Raw genomic sequence first — 25,060 nt, 5'->3', positions numbered from 1 at the left:
GGACAGCCCAGAAGGTCAATGGGAAGGATCTGTTACAAGGGATATGGGGAGCGCAGAGTACAAAGGTTGCACCAGAACAGAGCACACCATAGCAGAGTTGCGCAGGAACCACCAGGGCAGACTGAGGCAGAAGGAGCAGTGTGGATTCTTAAACAAATCAGCCCAGGATGGGAATCCAGTGGAACTGAGTGAGAGAGAAACACAGGACCTCCTGTAACAGCAGCAGCCACTTCTGAGACAGCCCACAGATTAATGTCTGTAAGTCACCTACTTGAACTTTCATAAGCCAAGATGGCAGAGTCATCTGTAAGTGCTCTCCCCTTCCCCTTGTTTACCTTGAAAAACCCAGAGAATATTTTCTCAGGAAAAATCATGGAATAGTGGGATCAGCCGAAGGGGTAAACAGTCTCTTAGACTGAGAGGCTAGGAAAATCATTAAGGAGAGAACCTCTTACTGTGGTTGAAGGGGACCAGTGCAGGACAAAAGCTGTCCCAGACAGCCCCACCTCAGCAAACCAGGAGGAGATCCTGAGCCCTAGGGGGGGTGGAGCCCATAAGTGCCAACATCAGGATTCCAGGCATGCCTTATCACAGTCAGAGGAATTTGGAAGACACTAGCGCAGATGGAGGTTCACCAACAGCTGAGCCTGCCTGTGCTCTAGCTCAGGAGAGGAGCCCTCCTGTGGCCAGACCACCCCTCACCCACACCTCATGTAGTGAGCTCCAGGGTAATTCTGGGGAAACTCAGAAAGATTTCACCTAGCCTCTGCCTTGGCACACCAGCCAGCTCAGCACCAGGTAAGCTGCAGCATTCTAGCTTCTAGCTGACAAAACCAGAGACCACAACACACAAAGCCTCATGTTCTCAGCACAAGAATCACGGGACAGAGCCTCCTGTGCCCCAGAAGCAGGATTCACTTTAAAAACCTGGAAAAAGGCAATCATCATGAACAGAAAGCAAATCAGAAAAGACCACAGAATCTTACTATGAGGACAAAGTCCAAAACACGAATACAGAGGAGATCAGCATTGAGACTGTACTCCCATCTGAAACCTCAGAAGGGAACATGAACTGTTCTCAAGCCCAAAGAACATTCCTGGAAAAGCTCAAGAAGGATTTTAAAAGCCAAATTAGAGAAGTAGAAAAAAACTGGCTAATGATTTTAAAAATATGAAAAAAAAGAATTCACTGAAGAGAACAGCTCCTTAAAAAGGAAAATTTGGCACATGGAAAAGGAAGTACAAAACCTAACTGGAGAAAATTACTCCTTAAAAGGAACAACTGGGCAAATGGAAAAGGAGATGCAAAAGTTAACTGAAGAAAACAATCTATTAAAAACTAGAATTGGGCAAGTAGAAGCTGATGACTCTATGAGACGTCAAGAATCAGTCAAACAGAATCTAAAGAAAGAAAAGAGAGATGAAAATTAAAATATCTAACTGGAAAAACCACTGACCTGGAAAACAGATCCAAGAGAGAAAATTTAAGAATTATTGGTCTGCCAGAAAGCCATGATGAAAAAAGGAGCCTGGACAATTTCTAAGAAATCATCAAGGAACACTGCCCTGAGGTCCTAGATCTAGGGGGCAAAATAGTCCTGGAAAGAATTCACCAATCACCTCCAGAAAGAGATCCAAAACTCAAAACACCAAGGAATACTGCTTCCAAACCACAGAACTATCAAGTTAAGGAGAAAATACTGCAGGCAGCCAGAAAGAAATAATTCAAATATCAAGGAACTATAGTCAGTATCACACAGGACCTTGCAGCTTCTACATTAAAAGACTGGAGGGATTGGAATACAATATTCTTTAAGGTAAAGGAACTTGGACTACAAGCAAGGATCCATTACCGAGCAAAACTGAGCATAATATTTCAGGCAAGGAGATGGACATTCATTGAAATAAGGGATTTCCAGACCTTCCTGAAGAAAAGGCCAGAGCTCAACAGAAAATTTGATCTTCAAATACAAGTCACAAGAGAGGCACAGAAAGGTAAACAAGAGAAAAAAACTTGCTATTCAATATGGGCAAAGTATTTACAACCCTATAAGTGAAGATGATACTTGATAATCTTGAGAATTGTATATTTATTATGATATTTAAAAGGGATACACATAGATGGAAGAAGTGAATATAAATTAACTGACGTGATGATAAAAATGTGATTTAAGGGTGCAAAGGAATTCTAAGGGACATGTGAAAAGGAGAAGGCAGAAAAAGATAAATTATATCACAGGAAGAGGTAAAAAACTATATTATAGTAGAGGAAAAGAGAGGAGGGAGATGGACATTGTTTGAAAGTTTGAGGTTACCAAATAAACCCAGATAAATCATCTACATTTCTATATATTACTAAGAAAGCCCAACAGCAAGAGACAGAGAGAGAGATGAGCATCATTTGGTTCAAGGAGGGAACAACAAACTCAGTTAAGTATAGAAATCTAACTTGCCCTATAGGCAGTAGGAGGGGAAAGGGGAAAGAAAAGGGAGGAGAGGTTAAAAAGGAGGGAAGATGTAGTAAGGTATAAGGGGAATAAAATGGAAGGGGGCTGATAGAAGAGAGTGAAGACTGAGGGAGATGGTGGTCAAAAATTAAAATTCTATTGTGGAGGGGAAGGAAGAAAGTAGAACTAAAGCATAAATGGGGGAGAAATAAGATGGAAAGATACAGATAGTAATCATAACTGTGACTGTGAGTGGAATAAACTCTCCCATAAAATGAAGGCAGATTGCAGAATGGATTAAAAATCATAATCCAACAATATGTTGTTTACAAGAAACACATTTGAAACAGGGGGGTACACACAGGATAAAGGTAAAAGGTTGGAGCAGAATATACTATGCTTCAGATGATTAAAAAAAAAAAGGGGTAGCAATCCCAATCTCAGACAAAGAAAAAGCAGAAATATATCTGTTCAAAAGAGATGAGGAAGGAAACTATATCCTGCTAAAAGGCACCATAGACAATGAAGCAATATCGTCACTAAACATATATGCATCAAGTGGTATAGCATCCAAATTCTTAGAGGAGAAGTTAAGGGAGTTATGGAAAGAAATAGACAGCAAAATTATACTAGTGTGGGACCTCAACCTTCCCCTCTCTGAACTTGATAGATCTAACCTCAAAATAAACAAGAAAGAAGTTAAGGAGGTGAATAGAACTCTGGATAAGGTAGATATGATGGATCTCTGGAGAAAACTGAATGGGGATAGAAAGGAATATATCTTTTTCTTAGTGGTACATGGCACATATACAAAAATTGACCATGTAACAGGGCATAAAAACCTCACAATCCAGTGCAGAGAGGTAGGGATAGTCAATGCATCCTTCTCAGATCATAATGCAATAAAAATTATATGCAATAAAAGGCCATGGAAAGATAGATCAAAAATTAATTGGAAACTAGATAATCTAATCCTAAAGAATGAGTGGGTCAAACAATAAATCACAGAAACAATCAATAACTTCATTCAAGAGAATGAAAATAATGAGACAACCTACCAAAACTTCTGGGATGCTGCAAAAGCAGTTCTTAGGGGAAGTTTTATATCACTGAACACCTACATGAATAAAATAGAGAAAGAGGAGATCAATGAAATGGGCATGCAGCTGAAAAAACTAGAAAAAGAAAAATTGAAAATCCTTAAGTAAACACCAAATTAGAAATAGTGAAAACCGAAGGAGAGATTAATAAAACCGATATTAAGAAAACTATTGAACTAATAAATAAAACTAAGAGTTGATTTTATGAAAAAAACCAATAAAATTGATAAATATTTGGTCAATTTGATTTTAAAAAAGAAGAAAAACAAATTACCAATATCAAAAATGAAAAGAACTCACCTCCAACGAGGAGAAAATTAAAGCAATAATTAGAAACTACTTTGTCCAACTGTATGTCCATGAATTTGACAATCTAAGGGAGATGGAGGAATATTTTAAAAAATATAAAATGCCCAGATGAACAGAAGGGGAAGTTAAATACTTAAATAACCCCATCTCAGAAAAAGAAATTGAATAAGCCATCAATGAACTCTCTAGGAAAAAATCTCCAGGGTCAGATGGATTTACAAGTGAATTTTATCAAACATTTAAAGAACAGTTAATTTCAATACTATATAGACTATTTGGGAAAAGTGACAAAGAAGTTCTACCAAATTCTTTTTTTGATAACCAGGAAGAGTCAAAACAGAGAAAGAAAATTATATACCAATTTCTCTAATGAATGTAGATTCCGAATTTTAAATATGATGTTAACAAAAAGAATTTTCACAAGAATAATACATTATGATCAGGTAGGATTTATACTAGGAATGCAGGACTGGTTCAGTATTAGGAAAACTATCAGCATTACTGATCATATCAACAACAAAACTAACAGAAACCACATGATTATCTCAATAGATATAGAAAAAGTTTTTGACAAAATACAACAGCCAATTCTATTGACAACACTGGAAAGCATAGGAATAAATGGAATCTTCCTTAAAATAATACTCAGTATCTACCTAAAACCATCAGCAAGCATTATATGCAATGGGGATAAGCTAGAGGCATTTCCAATAAGATCAAGGGTGAAACAAGGATATCCATTATCACCACTGTTATTCAACATTGTACTAGAAATGTTAGCTTTAGTAATAAGAGAAGAATCAAATTGAAGGAATTAGAATAGGCAAAGAAGAAACTAAGTTATCTTATCTCTGTTATCTTATCTCTTATCTAAGTTATTTATATCTCTGCAGACGATAAGATTCTATACTTAGAGAATCCTAGAGAATCAAGTAAAAAACTATTTCAAATAATGAACAACTTTGGCAAAGTAGCAGGTTACCAAATAAACCCAGATAAATCATCTGCATTTCTATATATTACTAAGAAAGCCCAAGAGCAAGAGATAGAGAAATCCCACTTAAAACTATGGTAGACACTATAAAATATCTGGGAGTCTACTTGCCAAAACAAACACAAGGACCATATGAACACAATTACAAAACACTTTTTGTACAAATAAAGTCAGATCTAAGTAAGTTGCTCATGGGTAGGCTGAGCCAATATAATAAAAATGACAATTCTACCTAAATTAATTTATTTATTCAGTGCCATACCAATAAAGGTACCAGATAACTATTTTTTAGAGCTAGAAAAAATAATATCAAAATTCATCTGGAAGAACAAAAGGTCCAGAATATCAAGGGAATTAATGAAAAGAAATGCTAGGGAAGATGGCCTAGCCCCATCAGATCTCAAATTGTATCATAAAGTAGCAATCATAAAAACCACTTGATAATAGCTAAGAAACAGAGGGATACACCAGTGGAATAGTTTAGGTACTCAAGACACAACAGTCAATGAATATAGCAGTCTACTGTTTGATAAATCCAAGGACCCCAGCTTCTGGGATAAGAACTCACTGTCTGACAAAAATTTCTGGGAAAACTGGATAGCACTGTGGTGGAAAATGGGCATAGACCAATGCCTGACACTATACATAAGAATAAAGTCCAAATGGATACATGATCTAGGTATAAAGATTGATACTAAAAACAAATTAGGGGAGCAAGGAATAGTGTACTTGTCAGATTTACAGAAAATAGAGAAATTTTTGACCCAATAAGAGAGAGAGAACGTTATGAAGTGCAAAATTGGATAATTTTGATTACATAAATTGAAAATTTTTTGCACAAACAAACCCAATACAACTTAGATTAGGAGGGAAGCAGAAAATTGGGAAAGAATTTTTGCAACTAGTGTTTGTGATAAAGGCCTCATTTCTAAAATATATAGAGAACTGAGTCAAATGCACAAGAATACAAGTCATTCCCCAATTGATAAATGGTCAAAGGATATATACAGGCAGTTTTCAGAGGAAGAAATTAAAGCTGTCTATAGTCATATGAAAAAATGCTCCAAATCACTATTGATAACAGAGATTTAAACCAAAACAACTCTGAGGCACCACATCACACCTATCAGAATGGCTAACATGACAAAGCAGGAATATGATAAATGTTGGAGATGTGGGAGAGTTGGAACACTAATTCATTGTTGATGGAGCTGTGAGCTGATCCTACCATTCTGAAGAGTAATTTGGAACCATGCCCAAAGGGTTACAAAAACATGCATACCCTTTGACCCAGCAATATCACTTCTAGGACTGTATCCCAAAGAGATCATAAAATGGGAAAAGGTCCCACTTGTACAAAAATATTTATAGCATCTATCTTTGCGATAGCCAAGAACTGGAAATTGAGGGGATGCCCATCAACTGGGGAATGGCTGAACAAGTTGTGGTATATGAATGTAATGGAACACTATTGTGCTATAAAAAATGATTAACAGGAAGACTACAGAGAGGCCTGGAAAAACTTATATGAACTGATACTGAATGAAAGGAGCAGAACCAGAACATTTTACACAGTATCAGCCACAGCGTGTGAGGACCTTTTCTGGTAGACCTAGCCCTTCACAGCAATGAAAGGACCTAAAACATTCCCAAAGGACTCTTGAGGCAAATGCCATCCACATCCACCGAAAGATCTATGGATTTGGAATGCAGAATCAAGCAGAATATTTTCTCCTGTGTTATGTTTTGTTTTGGTTTCTTTTTTCTCATGGTTTCTCCCATTCATTTTAATTCTTCTATGCGATGTGACTAATGTGAAAATGTGGTTAATAAGAATGTACATGTAGAACCCAAATAATATTACATGCCATCTCAGGGAGGGAGGGGGGAAGGAGGAGAAAAAAATCTAAGATTTATGGAATCGACTGTAGGAAATTGAAAACAAATAAATTAATTTTAAAAAATAATTTGTAGAGAATGCAGTCTTTGTCAGACTATGTGTTTGAAACGTAGTTAACAAAATATAAAATCAGGTTGTCTTATAATGGTTATTATGGGAAAATGATTAATAGTAACGGTCATTAAAAATATAAAATAACAAAATAAGATGGAAATAAAATTTGGTTTTTATATGAAAATGTCATTTACAATAATTTCCATGAACTAGATATTATATGTCCTTAGTTACTATGCATGACAATTATGCATAATTAAATGTCAAATTAATCTGTTGTACATTTTATTTGATTACAATACTAAATGCCAGGCAGCAGAGGATGGAGTGGTGAACCTGAAATCAGGATAAATCCTACTTCAGATACTTAGTAGTTGTGTGACCCTGATGTAGTCATTTAACCTCTTTTACCCTTAATTTCATCATCTGTAAAATGGGAATAATAGCACCTACCTCATATCATTGTTGTGAGGGTCAAGTGAAATAATACTTGTGGAGTTTTGCACTATACAATTATTAGTTAATATTATATGTATCACTTATGATTATAATAAAATTAGATATTTCAAAAAACATGTGAAAAATCTGCCTCAAAGTGTTATAGCACTCCTCATTGTATTCATTCCATACTTTCCACTCTTGCAGCTTGTTCAGTTGTAAGATCTGGCCTTAGACACTTATTGACTTTGTGACCCTAAGCAAGTGACTTAAGCTGCCTCAGTTTCTTCTAAAATGGAAATAATAATAGCAGCTATTTCACAGTGCTGTAAGGAATGAATGAAATCATATCTGTAAAGTGCTTAGCATAGTTAGCCTGGCACTTAGTAGGTATTTAACAAATACTTGTTTCCTTCCTTCTCACTTAAAACACCTAAGAATACATCAGCAGATAGTTGTTTACATGATTTAGATTTGGAAGGATCCTTAGATAACCCTTTTACTTTATAGACAAGCAAACAGGTTCATAATTTATCTACCTATCATAGAGATAATAAGAGAATCAAGGTCAGGATATGAACCAAGACCCACTGACTATAAATACAGAGAAAACTACAAATATGCCATATATGTCTATATGATATCAAAATGTAGAGTCAAACACAGTTCCACTGACATCTTTTCTAAAAGCTAAGCAATCACCTCTAAACCTTAATTTAAAAAAGGGAGCAGAGCATATGCTAAAATCTTTTGTTTTCAAGTCTTAATATAGTCTCCAAATTTGCATGAAATTAGCTGTTGGATTGACTGAATTATTATATTGACTGAATTATTATATTTAATATAATTTTACTTGGTGAAATTTGACTGATTATATTCAATTATATTCATATTGACTGAATGAGGGATATAGATTTGACTCATGTTGTTTATTGGCAAAGAGAACTCCCAGAAGAGGAAACTTGCCCTTCTAATGGAGCTTGCCACCTTCTCTGCAAATTACAGTCTTAAGTTACTATCTTCTGAATAGTGCCTTACACAGAGAAGATGTATAACAAATATTTCCAACTGGCTTTGTATAGATGCAGCCTCAGCTCTCAATCTGGCCATATCTGGTTTAGTCTTTTAAAGAATTATCTAATTAAGGCAGATATATTATATTTTGTTTCAGTAACTAAAAAATGGTCATACCATTTAAAACTTTTCATTAGAAATAAATGAGACATACCAGTGCACAGGAATCTAACACTTAGCTAATTAACAAATGAAAGAGGCAGGTTCTATTTCAAGTTCCACAGTAGGTAATATGTTTTATAAGGATTCATAACCTTTAGTGGTACTATTGAAAAATAATTTTAGAATATGACATGGCTTCCTTCCTTTTCTACTCCAAAGGATGAATTTTTAAAAACAGCAAACTTGAAGTAGCCACTAGTATTCCTTGTGCAGAATGAAATTGAAAAAAAAATATCATGAAACTTTGCTGATTAGGTCTTCTACAAGTTTGTTACATAATTTTAACTGGGCCACCAGCATATAACAAAGCAATTGTTTTATACTTCCCTAATGGACTTATCATCTCAGCAGAATAGCTTTTCTAAAACTTTTCATTCCTCTTCAAATCACCTATGGTTCCCCAGTGCTCCATTCTCTCAGTTAAGGATCCTGCCTCATATTTACTGAAAAAATTGAGACCCTTGGCTAAAAGCTCCCTTTTCTCCTTTGCTTTTCTGCTCACATCACTAAGATGTCTTCTGTTATTATCTCCTTTAACCCATTTCACATGAAGAGGTGATCCTTCTCCTTGCCAAACCACTCTACATACATAAATGATCCCATTCCATCCCATCTTCTCCAGCATCCCATCTTCTCTCTCTTTATCATTCCCACCTTCTTATCTTTGAACTCTCCCTGTCTATTGGCTGCTTCCCTACTGGATACAACCATACTCTTCCCTATCCTTGAAAAATCACTCACTTGACTCATTCATTCTCTCTCATTCATTTCATGGCTAAATTCTTTGAGAAGGCTATCTGTAATAGATGCCTCTACGTCCTTTCCTCTTTCTTTTGAATTCTCTAGAGTCTGGCTTCTGACCTTATCATTTGATTGAAACTGACTTTACAATTGCCAGATCTAATGACCTTTTCTCATCCCTTGTTCTTGACTTCTGTGAAGCCCCTGACACCATCACTCATCTTCTTGATACTACTTTATATGACATCACTAAATCCTGGTTTTCTTCCTACCTGTCTCACCACTACTTCTCAGTCTCCTTTGCTGCATCTGCATTCAGGTCATGGCTATTAACTGTGGATGTCCTCTGAGACTCCGTCCTTGGCCCTATTCTTATTTCCCTTTATACTATTTCACTTGGTGGTCTCATCAGCTCACATGGACTCAATTATTTCGCTGGGAATGATTCTCCAATCTACTCATCCTGCCCTAACCTCTCTACTGACCTTTAGTCCTACATTTCCAACCACCTATACATCTCAAATTAGATATGCCATAAACATCTTAAACTCAGCATATCCAAAACCAAATGAATTTCCCCTACCCAAACCAACCCCTCTTCCTAACTCTCCTATTACTGTGGAAGGTACCACCATCCTTCCAATCACCCAGGCTACAACTTAGATGTTGTCCTATACTCCTCACTCTTTTGTCACCCTACCCATTTCCAATCTGTTGTGAAATTGCCAATCTCTATCTTCAAAACATCTGTCACATATGCCTTCTTCTCTGACACAGCTACCACCCTTCTGCAGCCCTTCATTATCTCACATCTGGACTACTACCACAGCATACAGGGTTGGTCTGTCTGGCTTAATCTTCTCCCTCTTCTAGTCCATCCTCCACTCAGTTATCAAAGTGATCTTCCTAAATCATGTGTCTGGGACCACCTCATCTAGTCATTTAATCACCTCTGGCTGGCTGCCTATCACCTTCTGAAAGAACTCTAAAATCCATAATCTCTCCCTTCCAGTCTTCTTATATCTCATACCACCCTACACTCTGTGATCTAGTGACACCATGTTCCTCACATAAAACCTTCTATTTCCTCTGCTTTCCTGCATGCCTGGAACACTCACACTTTCCCTGCTACCCTCCTTGGCTTCCCTCAAGTCTCAGTTAATATCTTACCTAATGCAAGAAGTCTTTCCTGATCTCCTTTAATGCTAGTGCCTTGCTTTTGATTATTTCCCAGTTATGCTCTCTATATCTTGTTTGCACATAGTTGCCTGCATGTTGTCTTCCTCATTAGACTGTGAGCTCCTTGAGAGCTAGGACTGCTTCTTACCTTTTTTATGTATCCCCAGTGCTTACAACAGTGCCTGGCACATAATAGGCACTTAATAAATGTTTATTGTAGACAAAAGGATTTCCTTTCTGTGGACATTAATACAATAGCAATACATATATCAGATTGAATTTGTTCTACATTTTGATTTTAATACTATGGTTTATCGTGACATATGAAATGCTATACATGTAAAACATGTGGCTACAAAGTAATAAAGACATACTCCACAAGCCATACATGAAAAAGCAGCCTCAATTAATCATTTCTTAGATACTTGTTCTTCAAAGCATTTGTTCATTAAATAAGGCTGACTGCTACCAACTTTAAAAAAAACTTAAGGAAATAAGAATGTCAAGGAACATAGAAGAATTATACTAAATTGATTTAGCTGTAGGATTTATTCACAATTGTGAAGTAATTTAGTGATCATGCATACTCATCCAAAATGGTTCAAAGCATGCACACTCTGTATCTCATGGTAACTCCGGGGCTCCTTCTTTGGCCAGGAGCAAGAGAGCCTTATCAAACGCAGAGAAAGGTGAATATCAGGAAATCACCTTGGTCTAGGCAAGTGATTGCTTTTGGACAACTCAGAGATCTTAGAGAGATGTGGGATTTTATACTGAGATGGACAAAGGGCGAAGAGTCTTTTATAAATGCATTCATTTTAGGCCAAGAGAACAAAGCTAATCTCAGAATTTGCCTAACTCCATGGGGTTTCCAGACCTCATATCTGTGTATTTTCCCTCCTCTGGGTGTAGGAGTCTGATCTAATCAGCAAGTGTCACCAATCCTCTAGCTAACGATGAGTAATAAAAGAGTTCAGTTCAGACCAAAGATTAAGGAGTTATTAGTGTAGACATGACTGGGATGTCATTTAGGATGGTGAAAGGGATACCAAATTTAATATTTCAAGACCTAGGTTCCAATCCCACCTCTGACTCTTAACTGTTCAACAGAGTAATTCTTTAACCTATCTGGGGTTCAGTTTCTTCATAGGTCCTTTAAACTCTAAGATTCTACAGACTAGACTTATTAGTTGTAAAGCATGGAAGGAATACTCTTTTAAAACCCAAATAAAACTTGGTAAAAACTGAAGTGTTACATAAAAACTCATCAAATACAGCCCAGAACAGTTTTATGGAGTAGGCTGGCTTTAGAGGTTGGGTAGGAATGAGAAGCAGAAAGACAGAGACATGTTTCAGCAGTAGGGAGCATCCAGAGCAAAGGTGAGGAGGTGGGAGGGAACATGTTTTAAGAACATTCTGTCTTTTCGTATTTTTCATCACTCAATGCCTTGAGAAAGTAGCAGGTGTATTTTATGTAAAATGACCAAAATATAACAATGTAAGTATGTCTCACATTTTGATTTCCATCTGTTTGCCTGCTAGAAAATTAAACAGTCTTACAACAGGTTTTCTCTTCACAGTTACCCCGTCAGATGGCCTCCCATTACCATACATTCATTATAGTCTTACATCTCTTAAAACTGGAATGACCTCCTCTGGCTCCTCCCCTAAGGAACTTAGTGTTTTTCCAACAGAGAAGGAGGTCTTTCTATCCTGCCAGATGACTATGAAATTCACTCGACTGCAGGGAAATCTGGCCATCACAAGCTGATCGAGAACTAACTGGCACTGGAAAAGAAGTGGTGGGAGGCAAGGCTGTCATGGTTAATGATATGATGCATTGCAATTACAGAAAACTATTCTACTGGTTCAAATTAAGGTCTGTGGGTCTCAGCCAGATTAAATGCCATGCTGTGACTATCACAGGGGAGGTAATCAAACAATTTGCCTTTGCTAAATGACACTTTATTTAATACATGCAGGAAACTTTTTAAAAACACAAAGTGGTATAACCTTATTGAGGAAAGAAATCAAGAAAAAATAATTAATTGATGCTATGAAAGTAGATCTTCAGTAACAGTTATGAATCAATTTTTAAGGTCAAGTTTTCACTTAGATTTTAAAAAAAGAAAATTTCTGCTTTTATGGTTGAGATCTAGGTCACTTGAGGGGTTTGAAACAAGGGACTAGGTGGTTCTGATATGTGGCCAGTTGTTTTTCATGAAGAATTTGCCAAGGTAAGATCCTCTCATAACTAGTTTGATTTCTACATGAAATCTTGCCACTGTAAATACCTAGCATATAGTTTACTGTACCATCACTAGCAAGAAGATCATTTTCTGGATGTAGGTCTATATCATTTCAGTCTTATCCAGACATCTTAGCTTCTCAGACTCTTCAGGACTGAATGCTATTTGTACTGCAATAACTAGCTGAGATACCAGCACTAGCAGAAAATTCCCAGATCCATTAACTCTTTATAAGAAATAATTATAACAGTTTATCCAGGTACATTCCACAGTAAGTTAATTTTCTGAAGGTTTTCTTCTATTCCCCTTCTGTTGTCCTGTCTGCTCTTCAGAACTGACTGCTTCCCCTCCCCCAATGACTTCTGAGGTCTTCTGTGCCAAATAGAGACAAACAATTCTTGAAGGCAATGGTTTGGAATCAGACAACTTGAGTTCAAATGTTATCTTTTGTCCTATCACTGTGATCTTGGGTAGGTAATTTCTTTTCTCTGTTCCCCAGTTCACACATATAAAAATGAGGGAGTTGGACAATACTATTTTGAAGGTACTTTTCTAGCTCTAGATCTATGGTTCCATTATCTATTTTCACAATATCTAGTATTTACAACAATGCTAGTATTTATATAGCACTTTAAGGTTTACTAAGAGCTTTACAAAAATTATCTCATTTACTCTCAAAATAACTCTGGAAGGTAGGTGCTATTATCCCTATTTTTTACATGAAAACACTGAGACAGAGATTACACAGCTATAAAGTATCTGAGGCTTAATTGGCAGCTAGGAGATGTTTAGGGAAGACTAGTACCTGAAGCGTGAGGGCTGCCACGCTCTTTTTCAGGACTTCTAATCTACCTTTGGTATCCACCTGTCACCCAATTCTCACCTGTGGTCCCATGAAGCTGTATCATGTGCAGTGGCCACACCTCAGTAAACCATTTCAGTAGCTGGACTAAACTAGGTTAAGGTAATTGAGGGACCTCAAATGCACTGAAGAGTTGGTGGGGGGTGTCTACTCCAAGTATGTGAAGATTTTCCCAATGGAATAGTTAGATGTGAACAATTTGTTCCAACAGACCATGACAGTAGCAAGGTCATCCACTGAATCTGAGCCATCACTAGTCATCTTAGCATTTTGCCACTGAACTCCCATGATTCTCAAAGAGAGAGTAAGGCTGACACAATTCTGTCTCACAGAAATTCAATTTATGCATGAGTCAAAAGACATCACCGGCGGAGGGTCCGTCGCGCTGCGGACCCGGAGCCCAGCCCGGACCTGCAGCGGCCGGGGCTCCGAGAGGTACAGATCCGAGCAGGCTTTAGGGACGGGATTTCCAGCGGCGGCACAAGCCCCTCCACCCACAGGTGAGGGTCGGTGAGAGAGTCTCTTTGAAGGGTCGAGAGGGGAGTGGGGTGCCCCCATGGCTCGGGCCCCCCCGGGAGATAGAAGCTGAGAGGCGGCTGCAGACAGGGGCTCCCCAAGCAGGCGGGAGCCTGGATCCATTGTGGAAGGTCTGTGCATAAACCCCCTGAGAGAACTGGGCCTGAGAGGCGGCCCTGCCACGACCTGACCATCTGAACTTAATTCTCACACGGAATAGCAGCCCTGCCCCCGCCAAAAGCCCTAAGGCGGGAAGCAGCATTTGAATCTCAGTCCCCAAATGCTGGCTGGGAGGACCAGGAGGCGAGGTGGGTGTGAGGAGAATATTCAGAGGTCAAGCCACTGGCTGGGGAGAATGCCCAGAAAAGGGAAAAGAAATAAAACTATTGAAGGGTACTTTCTCGGAGAAAAGACACCTCCTCCCTTCCTTTCTGACGAGGAAGAACAATGCTTACCATCAGGCAAAGACACAGAAATCAAGGATTCTGTGTCCCAGCCCACCCAATGGGCTCAGGCCATGGAAGAACTCAAAAAGAATTTTGAAAATCAAGTTAGAGAGGTGGAGGAAAAACTGGGAAGAGAAATGAGAGGGATGAAAGAGAAGCATGAAAAGCAGATCAGCTCCCTGCTAAAGGAGAACCAAAAAAATGTTGAAGAAATTAACACCTTGAAAACTAGCCTAACTCAATTGGCAAAAGAGGTTCAAAAGGCCAATGAGGAGAAGAATGCTTTCAAAAGCAGAATTAGCCAAATGGAAAAGGAGATTCAAAAGCTCACTGAAGAAAATAGATCTTTCAAAACTGGAATGGTACAGATGGATGCTAAGGACTTTATGAGAAAGACAGATATCACAGAACATAGTGTGCAGATTCGAAAAATGGAAGATAATGTGAAATATCTTATTGGAAAAACAACTGACCTGGAAAATAGAATCAGGAGAGACAATGTAAAAATTCTGGGACTACCTGAAAACCATGATCAAAAGAAGAGCCTAGACATCATCTTCCATGAAATTATCAAGGAAAACTGCCCTGAGATTCTAGAACCAGAGGGCAAAATAAATATTCAAGGAATCCGCAGAACACCGCATGAAAGAGATCCAAAAAGAGAAACTCCTACGAACATTGTGGCCAAATTCCAGAACTCCCAGGTGAAAGAGAAAATATTGCAAGCAGCTAGAAAGAAACAATTCAAGTATTGTGGAAATACAATCAGGATAACACAAGATCTAGCACCCTCTACATTAAGGGATCGAAGGGAATGGAATAGGATATTCCAGAAGTCAAAGGAACTAGGACTAAAACCAAGAATCACCTACCCAGCAAAACTGAGTATAATACTTCAGGAGAAAAAATGGTCTTTCAATGAAATAGAGGATTTTCAAATTTTCTTGATGAAAAGACCAGAGCTGAAAAGAAAATTTGACTTTCAAACACAAGAATGAAGAGAACCATGAAAAGGTGAACAGCAAAGAGAAGTCATAAGGGACTTACTAAAGTTGAACTGTTTACATTCCTACATGGAAAGACAACATTTGTAACTCTTGAAACATTTCAGTATCTGGGTACTGGGTGGGAGTACACACACACACACATGCACACGCACACGCACACACACATAGAGACAGAGTGCACAGAGTGAATTGAAGAGGATGGGATCATATCTTAAAAAAAAATGAAATCAAGCAGTGAGAGAGAAATATTGGGAGGAGAAAGGGAGAAGTTGAATGGGGCAAATTATCTCTCATAAAAGAGGCAAGCAAAAGACTTATTAGTGGAGGGATAAAGAGGGGAGGCAAGAGAAAAACATGAGGTCTACTCTCATCACATTCCACTAAAGGAAAGAATAAAATGCACACTCATTTTGATAGGAAAACCTATCTCATAATACAGGAGAGTGGGGGACAGGGGCACAAGCAGGGTGGGGGGGAGGATGGAGGGGAGGGCATGGGGAGGAGAATGCAATCCGAGGTCGACACTCATGGGGAGGGAAAGGATCATAAGAGAATAGAAGTAATGAGGGTCAGGATAGGATGGAGGGAAATATAATTAGTCCTATACAACACAACTAGTATGGAAATCATTTGCAAAACTACACAGATTTGGCCTATATTGAATTGCTTGCCTTCCAAAGGGAAGGGGTGGGGAGGGAGGGAGCTAAAGAAGTTGGAACTCAAAGTGTTAGGATCAAAAGTAATGTTCTTACCACTGGGAAATAAGAAATACAGGGTAAGGGGTCAAGAAAGCTATCTGGCCCTACAGGACAAAAGAGAAGATGGAGACAAGGGCAGGGAGGAAGGATAGAGGAGAGAGCAGATTGGTCACAGGGGCAATTAGAATGCTTGGGTTTAGGGGGGGGAGGGGATAAAAGGGGAGAAAATTTGTAACCCAAAATTTTGTGAAAATAAATGTTAAAAGTTAAATAAAAAAAAAAAGACATCACCCATACTATTTTACCACTTTTTCTACCTCAAAATCCTGTGGTGATGAGCAAGTGACAAAGCAGCAGGTGCAGATACCCTGGGAGCTATTGTCACAATCCTACACACAGGAGGCCCAGGGCATAGGGCCATCTTCTCATTGGACTGAAGCAGCAGTGTGGTTCTGCAGCCTCCTGGGGGTCTGATCAGCCTTTTTAAAGGATCATATTGCTCACTTCTGGATGTGAGGAAGGGGCTAGAAAAGGTCCTTAAAAATTGTCTGCTTCACCTAACCTAAACCTGGCCTACTTACTGCAGTAGGCCAGGATCCCGCTTTTCAGTCAAAACATTAAAAAAAACATACAAAAACTTTTGCAAAGATGATTCTACTCACCATGGATAATGGAATATGTGCACACTTGTGGATAACGCAAAATCCAGTAGACCTGAAAGACGAACAGCTCTTGTTGCAAGAGAACTAAGCGACTATGCATCCACATAGGAGGCCTGAGTGAAAAAAGGTTGGCAAATGAAAACCAGCTTACCAAAGTCAGAGTTGGATATGTGTTTTTCTCGAGTGGTCACTGATGAGGAGTGCCATGAAGCTGGCACAGATTTCTCAATCAAATCTAATCTATTCAACAAGCCTATGCCTACCAAAATCAGTAAATGAGAGGCTCGTGACAATTCTATTGTCACTTACAGGAAAGTACCATACCACCATCATCAATACATATGCTCCCACTATGACAAACCCTGATGAGGTCAAAGAAAAATTTTATGAAGACCTGGAGACCCTCATCATCGATGTGTTGAAAGAGGAAGTTTTTAAGTGGAACGGAGTCAGAAATAGCACTAGCAATGGTCACTCACTACTTAAGACTTGTGTATCTCATGACTTTCTTATCAACAACATTGTCTTTCATTTTATCTAAACACAATAAAACTTTGTGGATACACTCTCACTTTAAACTCTGGCATTCAAATAGACTATGCCATTGTTAGAAGAAGAGACAGACAGGATGTGAAACTGATGAAGGCTATGTGTGGCACAAAGTGCTGGAATGATCATAGCCTATTACAGAAAAGCAGTGGTTCCAAGGCAAGATGACTACCAGAAGACTTAACATTAACAGATCAGAATGTTTCTCCATGTATGAACAGTTTGTTGCTAACTGGAAGGGAAAGCTGATCCAAAACATGGCTGGCAACAGTAGAGCAGAAAAGGAGTGAGCAGCTTTCAGAGAATTGGTGAACAGCACTGCATTTACTTATCTGGGCTAGAACACATAAACATCAAGATGGGTTTGATGAAAATGATGGGGAAATTCAGAAGCTGCTAAATGAAAAATGAGAACTTCACAGTTTAACTCCATCAAAAGTAAAATGCAAGCAAAGCTTAGAGACATTCAAGATTTTTGGTTCAGTAAGAAAGCAGATGAAATTCAGTCTTATGTTGAGAGTAACAATCCAAGAGTTTTCATGATACCCTGAAGGCTATTTATGGGCCAAAGACCTATGATGCATCGGAACCACTCAGAGCATTGATAAGCAATGGGGACAAAATCCTGGAAAAATTCTCAACAGAACATCATCAACCAATGCTAAAGTCATTCACTGTAGACCCAGGTAAAAGTCAATTCTTCTATAGCCAAATTTCTGACTGAAGAAGAAATTTTGAATGACATTAGGCTCTTCTTGGATAGAAAAGTACTTGGTGCTAATTCTATTCCAGTTGAGATATGCATGGCAAGGGATCCACTGCTCATACAAAAGCTGGCTGAAGTCTTCCAGATTATATGGCAAGAGGTGGCTATCCCCTAGGAATTTAAGGATGCCTCCATTATCTGTCCCTATAAAGGAAAAGGAAATTGGTTGTCCTGTGACAATCACAGGCAAGTCTCTTTCTTAGTCACTGCCAGCAAGATTCTTGCCAGAGTCATCCTTAATAGGCTGATCTTTCACCTAGAAGATGGTTATCCACCCAAGAGCCAGTGTGGCTTCAGAAAAAGCTAGGGAATGGTCAATATGATGTTTGCTGCCCAATGCTTCCAGGAGAAGTCCTTGGCAGAGGTGCAAACATAATATTAATCAATCTGACCAATGTCTTTGATACAGTAAGTCATGAGGGCTTGTGGCAAAATTAGTTTGTCTAGAGAAGTTAATCAGTATTGTGCACCAGTTTCATGATGCAATGCTTGCATGGGTACTGGATACTGTTTGATGTTTTCAGGCTTCCCCAGTCAACCAATGGAAGAAAGCTTGCTCTATGTGTTTGCTTTCATACTTTTTAGTATGATATGTTCAGAGATGTTATCAAACACCTTCAATGAGGATGAAAACAGCATCAAGGTCAGCTATCACACTGATCATAAATTATTTCACTTGAAAAGGTTACAGGCCAAGACTGAAGTGGAGAGAGAACTGGTGCATGACTTTTTGTTCACAGATGATTGTGTACTCAGTGCCGCCTCTAAGACTGAGATGCAACAGAATATGAATCGATGATCTACCACTTGTGGTAATTATGGCCTGACAATTAACATGAAAAAAACAGAGGTTCTCTACCAGTCAGCACCACACCATCTGCACATGAAGCCATCCATTACAACAAATGGAAAAATTTTGAATTTTTGAGTAAGTTCACTTACCTTGGCAGTAGACTTTCCAGGGATGTAAATATAAATGATGAGGTTGACACATGCATTGCCAGAACTAGTTCAGTGTTTGGGAGGATCTGAAGGAAAGTGTGGGAAAGAAGAGGTATTAGGCTGCCTACCAAGTGAAAATCTACACAACTGTTGTGTTGACCTCATTCTTGTACGCCTATGAATTCTGGACAGTTGCTGAATTGTCTTAGATTCTGAAGATCATCTGACAAGATAAGAAACTGGACACTGAGATCTTTTCTTGAACTGAACTGCCAAGCATTCAAACTCTTTTGCAAAGTGAACAAGTCCAATGGGCTCACAACGTTGTTCAAATACCAAATGTAAGTTTGCCTAAAAGACTACATTACAGAGAACTCATACAAGGTAAGCATTCATAGAGGTAGAAGAGGCTATACAAGTGCATTCTCAAGGTCTCTCTAAAGAACTTCTGAATCAGTTGGGAGACATGGGAGATACTGGTACAGGGCAACCCAGAATGGTGTACCTGCATCAAAGAAGGTACAGAGAAGCTGAATTGCAGCAGCTCACAAGTAACATGAGATTTAGAAACATCAAATTCAAAGGCATCACCCCTCCAAATGTTCATATGGACTATGTGTACATGATCTGCAGTAGAGCCTTCTGAGCTCCTATTGGTCTGATCAACCACAGCTGGACATAATGATATCTTGACTCTAACTGATTTCATTTTGGTTCTCTTTGAGCATAAAGGACAACAACCAACCAAGGCTGAATTTCAACTAAAATTTTCCTGACTCCAAACTTAGTGTTCTAATCACTGCACCACTGAGGTGCATCTGATACGATCTCTACAGCCTGGCTCCAGCCTGCCTCTCCAGACTTATTTCACTTTATTCCCCTTTCACTTAATCTACATGCGTTCCAAATAAGCCAAGAGCTGTTTCATAATCTTAGCACTTTATATTCTGCCTCTTTACCTTTACACAAGCTGTACCTGAAATGTGTCCTTGCCTTACCTCTACCTCTTAGAATCACTAAATTCCTTTAAGACTTGGCTCAGGTTCCACCTCCTACATTGGGCCCTTCTAAGTTGTTCATGTTCTGTTGCTCCTTAACTTGCTTGTGGTAACTTTGTTGCATACATGCTGCATCCTTCCTGGTAACATATAAGTTCCTTAAGGGCAAGGGACTATTTGTTTCTGTCTTTGTATCCCCAGTACCTAACACAGGATCTTGGAAAGAGTAGGAACTTAATAAAGGTTTGCTGTATCAAGTTTGAGAGATACATTTTACATTTATAAAATCACAAAGTAGCAATAAACAATGGGGGGGGGGGGAGAAGTTGATATGATCTTGGGATAAGAACAGGAAGGGTGGGGAAATAGAGATGTTAGAAACAGAGAATACACACACATACACACAAATACTCACAAACACATTTATTGATTGATTGATTTTACTACTCTCTGAGTGTGATGAACTGCCAACATGGCATTCTCTCCACTGAAACAAACAGACAACACCTGTAACTTATAGTCTTAAAATGTTGCTCAAAGGACATGCAAAATGAAGCATGCAGAGTAAAAAAACAACATATATAATCACACGATGACACAACAATGTAAATGGAAAGGATAATAAAACAACTGAATGATCTGAAATTATAATGACCAAGGTTGGCCCCAAAGAAAAAATGGAAGAATATCCCTTCTTCCCTTTCCTTCTTTGCCATGGTAGGAGATTGTGGGTGTGATCCATACACTACATATAATGTGAGATTTGGTTCATTTGTTGGTCAGTTTTGCTGAACTGTTTTTCCTTTTCTTATTCTTTGTTATAAAGGAATGATCTCTGGAACAAAGTAAATAAGTGATATTGGAAAGTGTAGGAGATGCAAAAGCATCGATAAAAATTTATTTTTTAAAAAGATTTGCTTTGTGAGAGAGACATAATGCCAGAAATCTATCTGCAGTCATGAAGATTCTCTAATGAGTTTTTTGCTACTTTGTTCTACATACTGTGGCACTTACAGCAGCAGTAGCAGCAGCAACAGGAGGAGGAAGAGGAAAAGGAGAAGTAGTAGTTAGGAGTAGATAGCAGAACTGAGATTTGAACCAAGATCCTTTCATTCTAATTCCAGTAATTTTGCTTCTGTATTCTAAGTAACCTGCACTCATAAGATCCTCAACAGTAGAGTCTGTGTTATATGTTAATATTGCCCATGTCTAACGGGAAAAAAAATCTACTGTGATATTATCTTATTAATCTACATTCATATAATAATGTCCTATTCATTCAACGAGCATTGGCTAAGTGTCTATTACGTGGAAAGTGCTGTGAATATAAATTTATAAGTGAGATTTAGTCCCTCATATGCTACTTGAAGGGGAAGAAGGAGTGGGTGGGGAATATCCACATTCAAATGAATTCAAAATATATACAAAATAGAAAATTATTTCAGTGGGGAGGGTGAGGTACTAACACCTGGGAACATTAGGAAAAACCTTTTGAAGGGGTTAGCACTTGAAGTGAACTATAAAGGGAGCTAGGGGTTCCAACGGATGGACTTGGGGAAGGATAGCATTCCTGGCATGGAGTATTGCCCGTGCATATGGAGACTAGAGATGGAAGATCCTATACAGGAAATTACAGCAATGACCAGTGGGGCAAGAGTGCAGAGTATGTAAGGGGAAATACATACAAATAACCTAGAATGATAGGTTATGAAGGGCTTTAAATGCTGGGGAAGGGGTGGGTTGGATTTTACCCTGAAGACAATGAATAGCCACTGAAACTTCATGAACAATGGAGTGACATGGTCGGATGTGCACTATAGGATGTGGAGGATGGACTGGAGAAGGGTGAGACTGGTAACAGGGAAACCAACTGGAAGAGTCCAGAAAAGAGGGGATGAGGAGCTAAGCAATATGTTTGGGGTATGAGTAAAGAAAAGAGAGTAGGTACAAATAGAGTACAGGCTTTCTCCTTGGCTGCCTGCTTTTGGTTTTGACTTCTTGATTATAGTGACCAGTGAGAGACAATGTTATAAGGAAAGAGGCCTCAAGCCTTCTCCCCTTTGAGGCCAATGTTTGACCTTGTGAAAATAAACCCTGGTCTCTTGCTTCAATATTTATTCTTTCATGAAGGAGATTAATCCCGAGTCTCCAACCTTGTGAATTTTGAAAGGTTATGAAATTACCGAATCATAGAGGCAACTCTAATTAATTTATTTCAATTAAATTAATTAATTCATTTTAAAACTGTTTAAAAATCACAGAATATAAGATTGTTTTTGTTGTTCAGTCATTTTAGTCACATATGACTCTGTGACCTCATCTGGGATTTTCTTGGCAAAGATACTGGAGTAGTTTGCCATTTCCTTCTCCAGCTTATTTTACAGATGAGGAAACTGAGGCAAAGAGGGTTAATTGACTTGTGCAGGGTCATACAGCTAGTAAGTGTTTGAGGCTAGATTTGAACTCAGGTCTTCTGACTCCAGGCCTAATGCTCTATCCATTGTGCCACCTAATTGCCCCAGAATACATGAAAAATTCCCACTGATAAATCATCAGCCTTCTTACATAACCAATAAAACTTAACAGACTAGTTAGAAAGCAAAATTCACTCAAAATAACTATAGAAGCTATAAAATACTTAGAAGTGTGTCTATCAAGATTCACTTAGCAACTATATGATTGATTTAATTATAAAACACTTTACAGAAAGACAGGCCTGAATAACTGAGAAAAAACACTAATTGCTTAGGGATAGATGGAGTCAGTATAACAAAAATGAAAACGCTGTCTTAACTTACTTTTTCACTGCTCTGCCAATTAAACTTCCAAAGGAATATTTTATACAGCTAGAAAAAATTCAGACAGAGGAACAAAAGTTTGAGCATCTCAAGAACAATGATTTAAAAAAGTGGGAAGGAAGGGGATCTTTTAGTACCAAAGCTCAAACTCTACTACAAAGCAATACTCATTAAAACAATTTGCTAATGGTTTAAAGAAGAGAGAGGTTCATCAATGGCAGAGATTAGGTATGCAACATGCAAGCAAGCGTAACAGCACAGTATTTGATAAATCCAAAGATTCCAGTTACTGGGGGAATGATTCATTATTTGACAAAAACTACTACTAAGAAAATGTGATAGCACTCAGGAAGAAACTAGGTTTAGACTAATACTTCACAACATCCAGCAATATAAGAAAGGGGGAAAAAAAACTGTATTGAGAGCCTTATGAAAGCAAAATATACTCTCTTAGGACTTAGAGAGTTCTGTATCTTCAGAGGGCTTTGAATGGAGTCTGGATGCCCAATTGCCAGGGACACTGTGGCAAGAATGGCGGCCAGCTAGGTTGGACTAGCTGGTCTCTGGGGTCTCAACCAACTCAGTTATTCTTCAAGCAAAAGACTATATCTCATCTAAGTCATAGAGGGAAAAGGGTAGAAATAAAAACTTCAGAAACAGCGTGACCTACTCTCAGTTATTACCAGGGCTAATTTTTCAAGGGTTGGCTAAACAATCTGGGCTGGTTATCCATACTTTTACTTTCTTTTCACTCTTATTATGCATATTTGGATGACTGTATTAACGTTTGTTTCTCCACAAAGAGATGAGAAGGGTAAAAATGTAAATTTCATTTTATTTACTACTTGTATGTATGAGGTTATGGGGCAGTTAGGTGGCATGGTGGATAGAGTGCCAGGTTGAGAGTCAGGAAGATGAGTCTTCAAGAGTTCGAATCTCCTCTCAGACACTTACTGGCTATGGGACCCTGGGTTAAATAACCCTGTTTGCCTCAGTTTCCTCATCTACAAAATAAGCTGGAGAAGGAAATGACAAGCCACTTCAGTATCTTTTCCAAGAAAACCCCAAATTGGATCACAAAGGGTTGGACACAACTGAAATGACTCAACAACAACAAAAATACACAAAGGTACTAGGGAATCTTTTCCCACAGTGGAAGAATATATGGTATATACTGATAAAAATTTAGAAGGATAGAATTTTCTAAAGTCACAATTAAGAAAATAATTAAACTTTGCGTATATGAGAACATTAACTTTCTTTCATGCAAGGTCAATAACCCAGACGAGAACTAAACAAATACATCACTCATCCACATATGTGAAAATGTCTTTTTTTAAATGCTAAAACACAAGCAGATCATTTGGTGATTTAATTCTTGGTTCAAAATAATCTGAAAAATATAAAATAAATCAACAATTATTAATTATTCCCTCTCTGTGTTAGGCTCTAATGTTACAAAGACAACACTGAAAAATTCTCTATCTTCAAAGAGCTTATGTTGTATCAGGAAACCACTGATATACATATAAGTAAATACAAAATAAATATCAAACAATGCTGAGGTGGCACTAGCAGCCAGAGGAGGGGCACTGGAAGTCAGAAAAAGCTAGAGGTAGTACATGAGCTGAGATACGATAGAAATTAGGGATTCTAAGTGTTAGGAGCAGAGAGAGAGTACATGAAGAAGAAAGGAGATAGAATGCTATAAAGAAAAACAACAAAACCTATCATTTAAATAACTCTTTAAAGTTTGTGAAGACTTTCATACATATTAGATCTCATTCATCCTAAAAACTCTGGGAGGCAGATGCTACTTTTATCCCAGTTTACAGACAAGGAACCTGAGGCTGGGAGATGGGAACTTACTCAGGATCACAGAGCAAGTAAGAGTCTAGGCTGGGATTTGAATTGTGGCACTAAGTGTACTCAACCAGCTTACATTGTATTAGGCAGTAAATGTCAAGTAGCTTAGGGTTATTTAGGTTCTCTCTAGGTTTAGGGCTTGCTCCATTAAACAAACTCATATATCATCTCCTACTTGACCATGGAAATAATGAGGTAATACCATAGACTTGAGTGGTTTTCCAGTAGTTACTTGCAAACTTTATCAGTTATCTGAAACTGATCAGAGAAACATTTAAATTGAGGTGGGGTTCTTTTAAAGCA

General features: G+C 38.2%; 1 protein-coding gene across 3 annotated transcripts in view; it reads right to left on the bottom strand.

The window, feature by feature from the left end:
* The window catches only part of LOC140497018 (histone-arginine methyltransferase CARM1-like), a 274,761-nt gene that overhangs the window by 236,285 nt on the left and 13,416 nt on the right, over window positions 1-25,060 (bottom strand). Inside the window, exon 2 of one of the 3 annotated variants that reach the window (XM_072597508.1) lies at window positions 19,096-19,181. The exons of the other annotated variants lie outside the window; for them this stretch is intronic. Coding sequence (XP_072453609.1) covers window positions 19,096-19,147 — 52 coding nt within the window. The 5' untranslated portion in view covers window positions 19,148-19,181. The remainder of the gene's footprint in view (window positions 1-19,095; window positions 19,182-25,060) is intronic. 3 annotated transcript variants of the gene reach the window in all.

Source organism: Notamacropus eugenii, chromosome 1 (genome assembly GCF_028372415.1).
Source record: "Notamacropus eugenii isolate mMacEug1 chromosome 1, mMacEug1.pri_v2, whole genome shotgun sequence".
Lineage (NCBI taxonomy): Eukaryota > Metazoa > Chordata > Mammalia > Diprotodontia > Macropodidae > Notamacropus > Notamacropus eugenii.
This window is presented reverse-complemented; position numbering and strand designations above follow the sequence as displayed.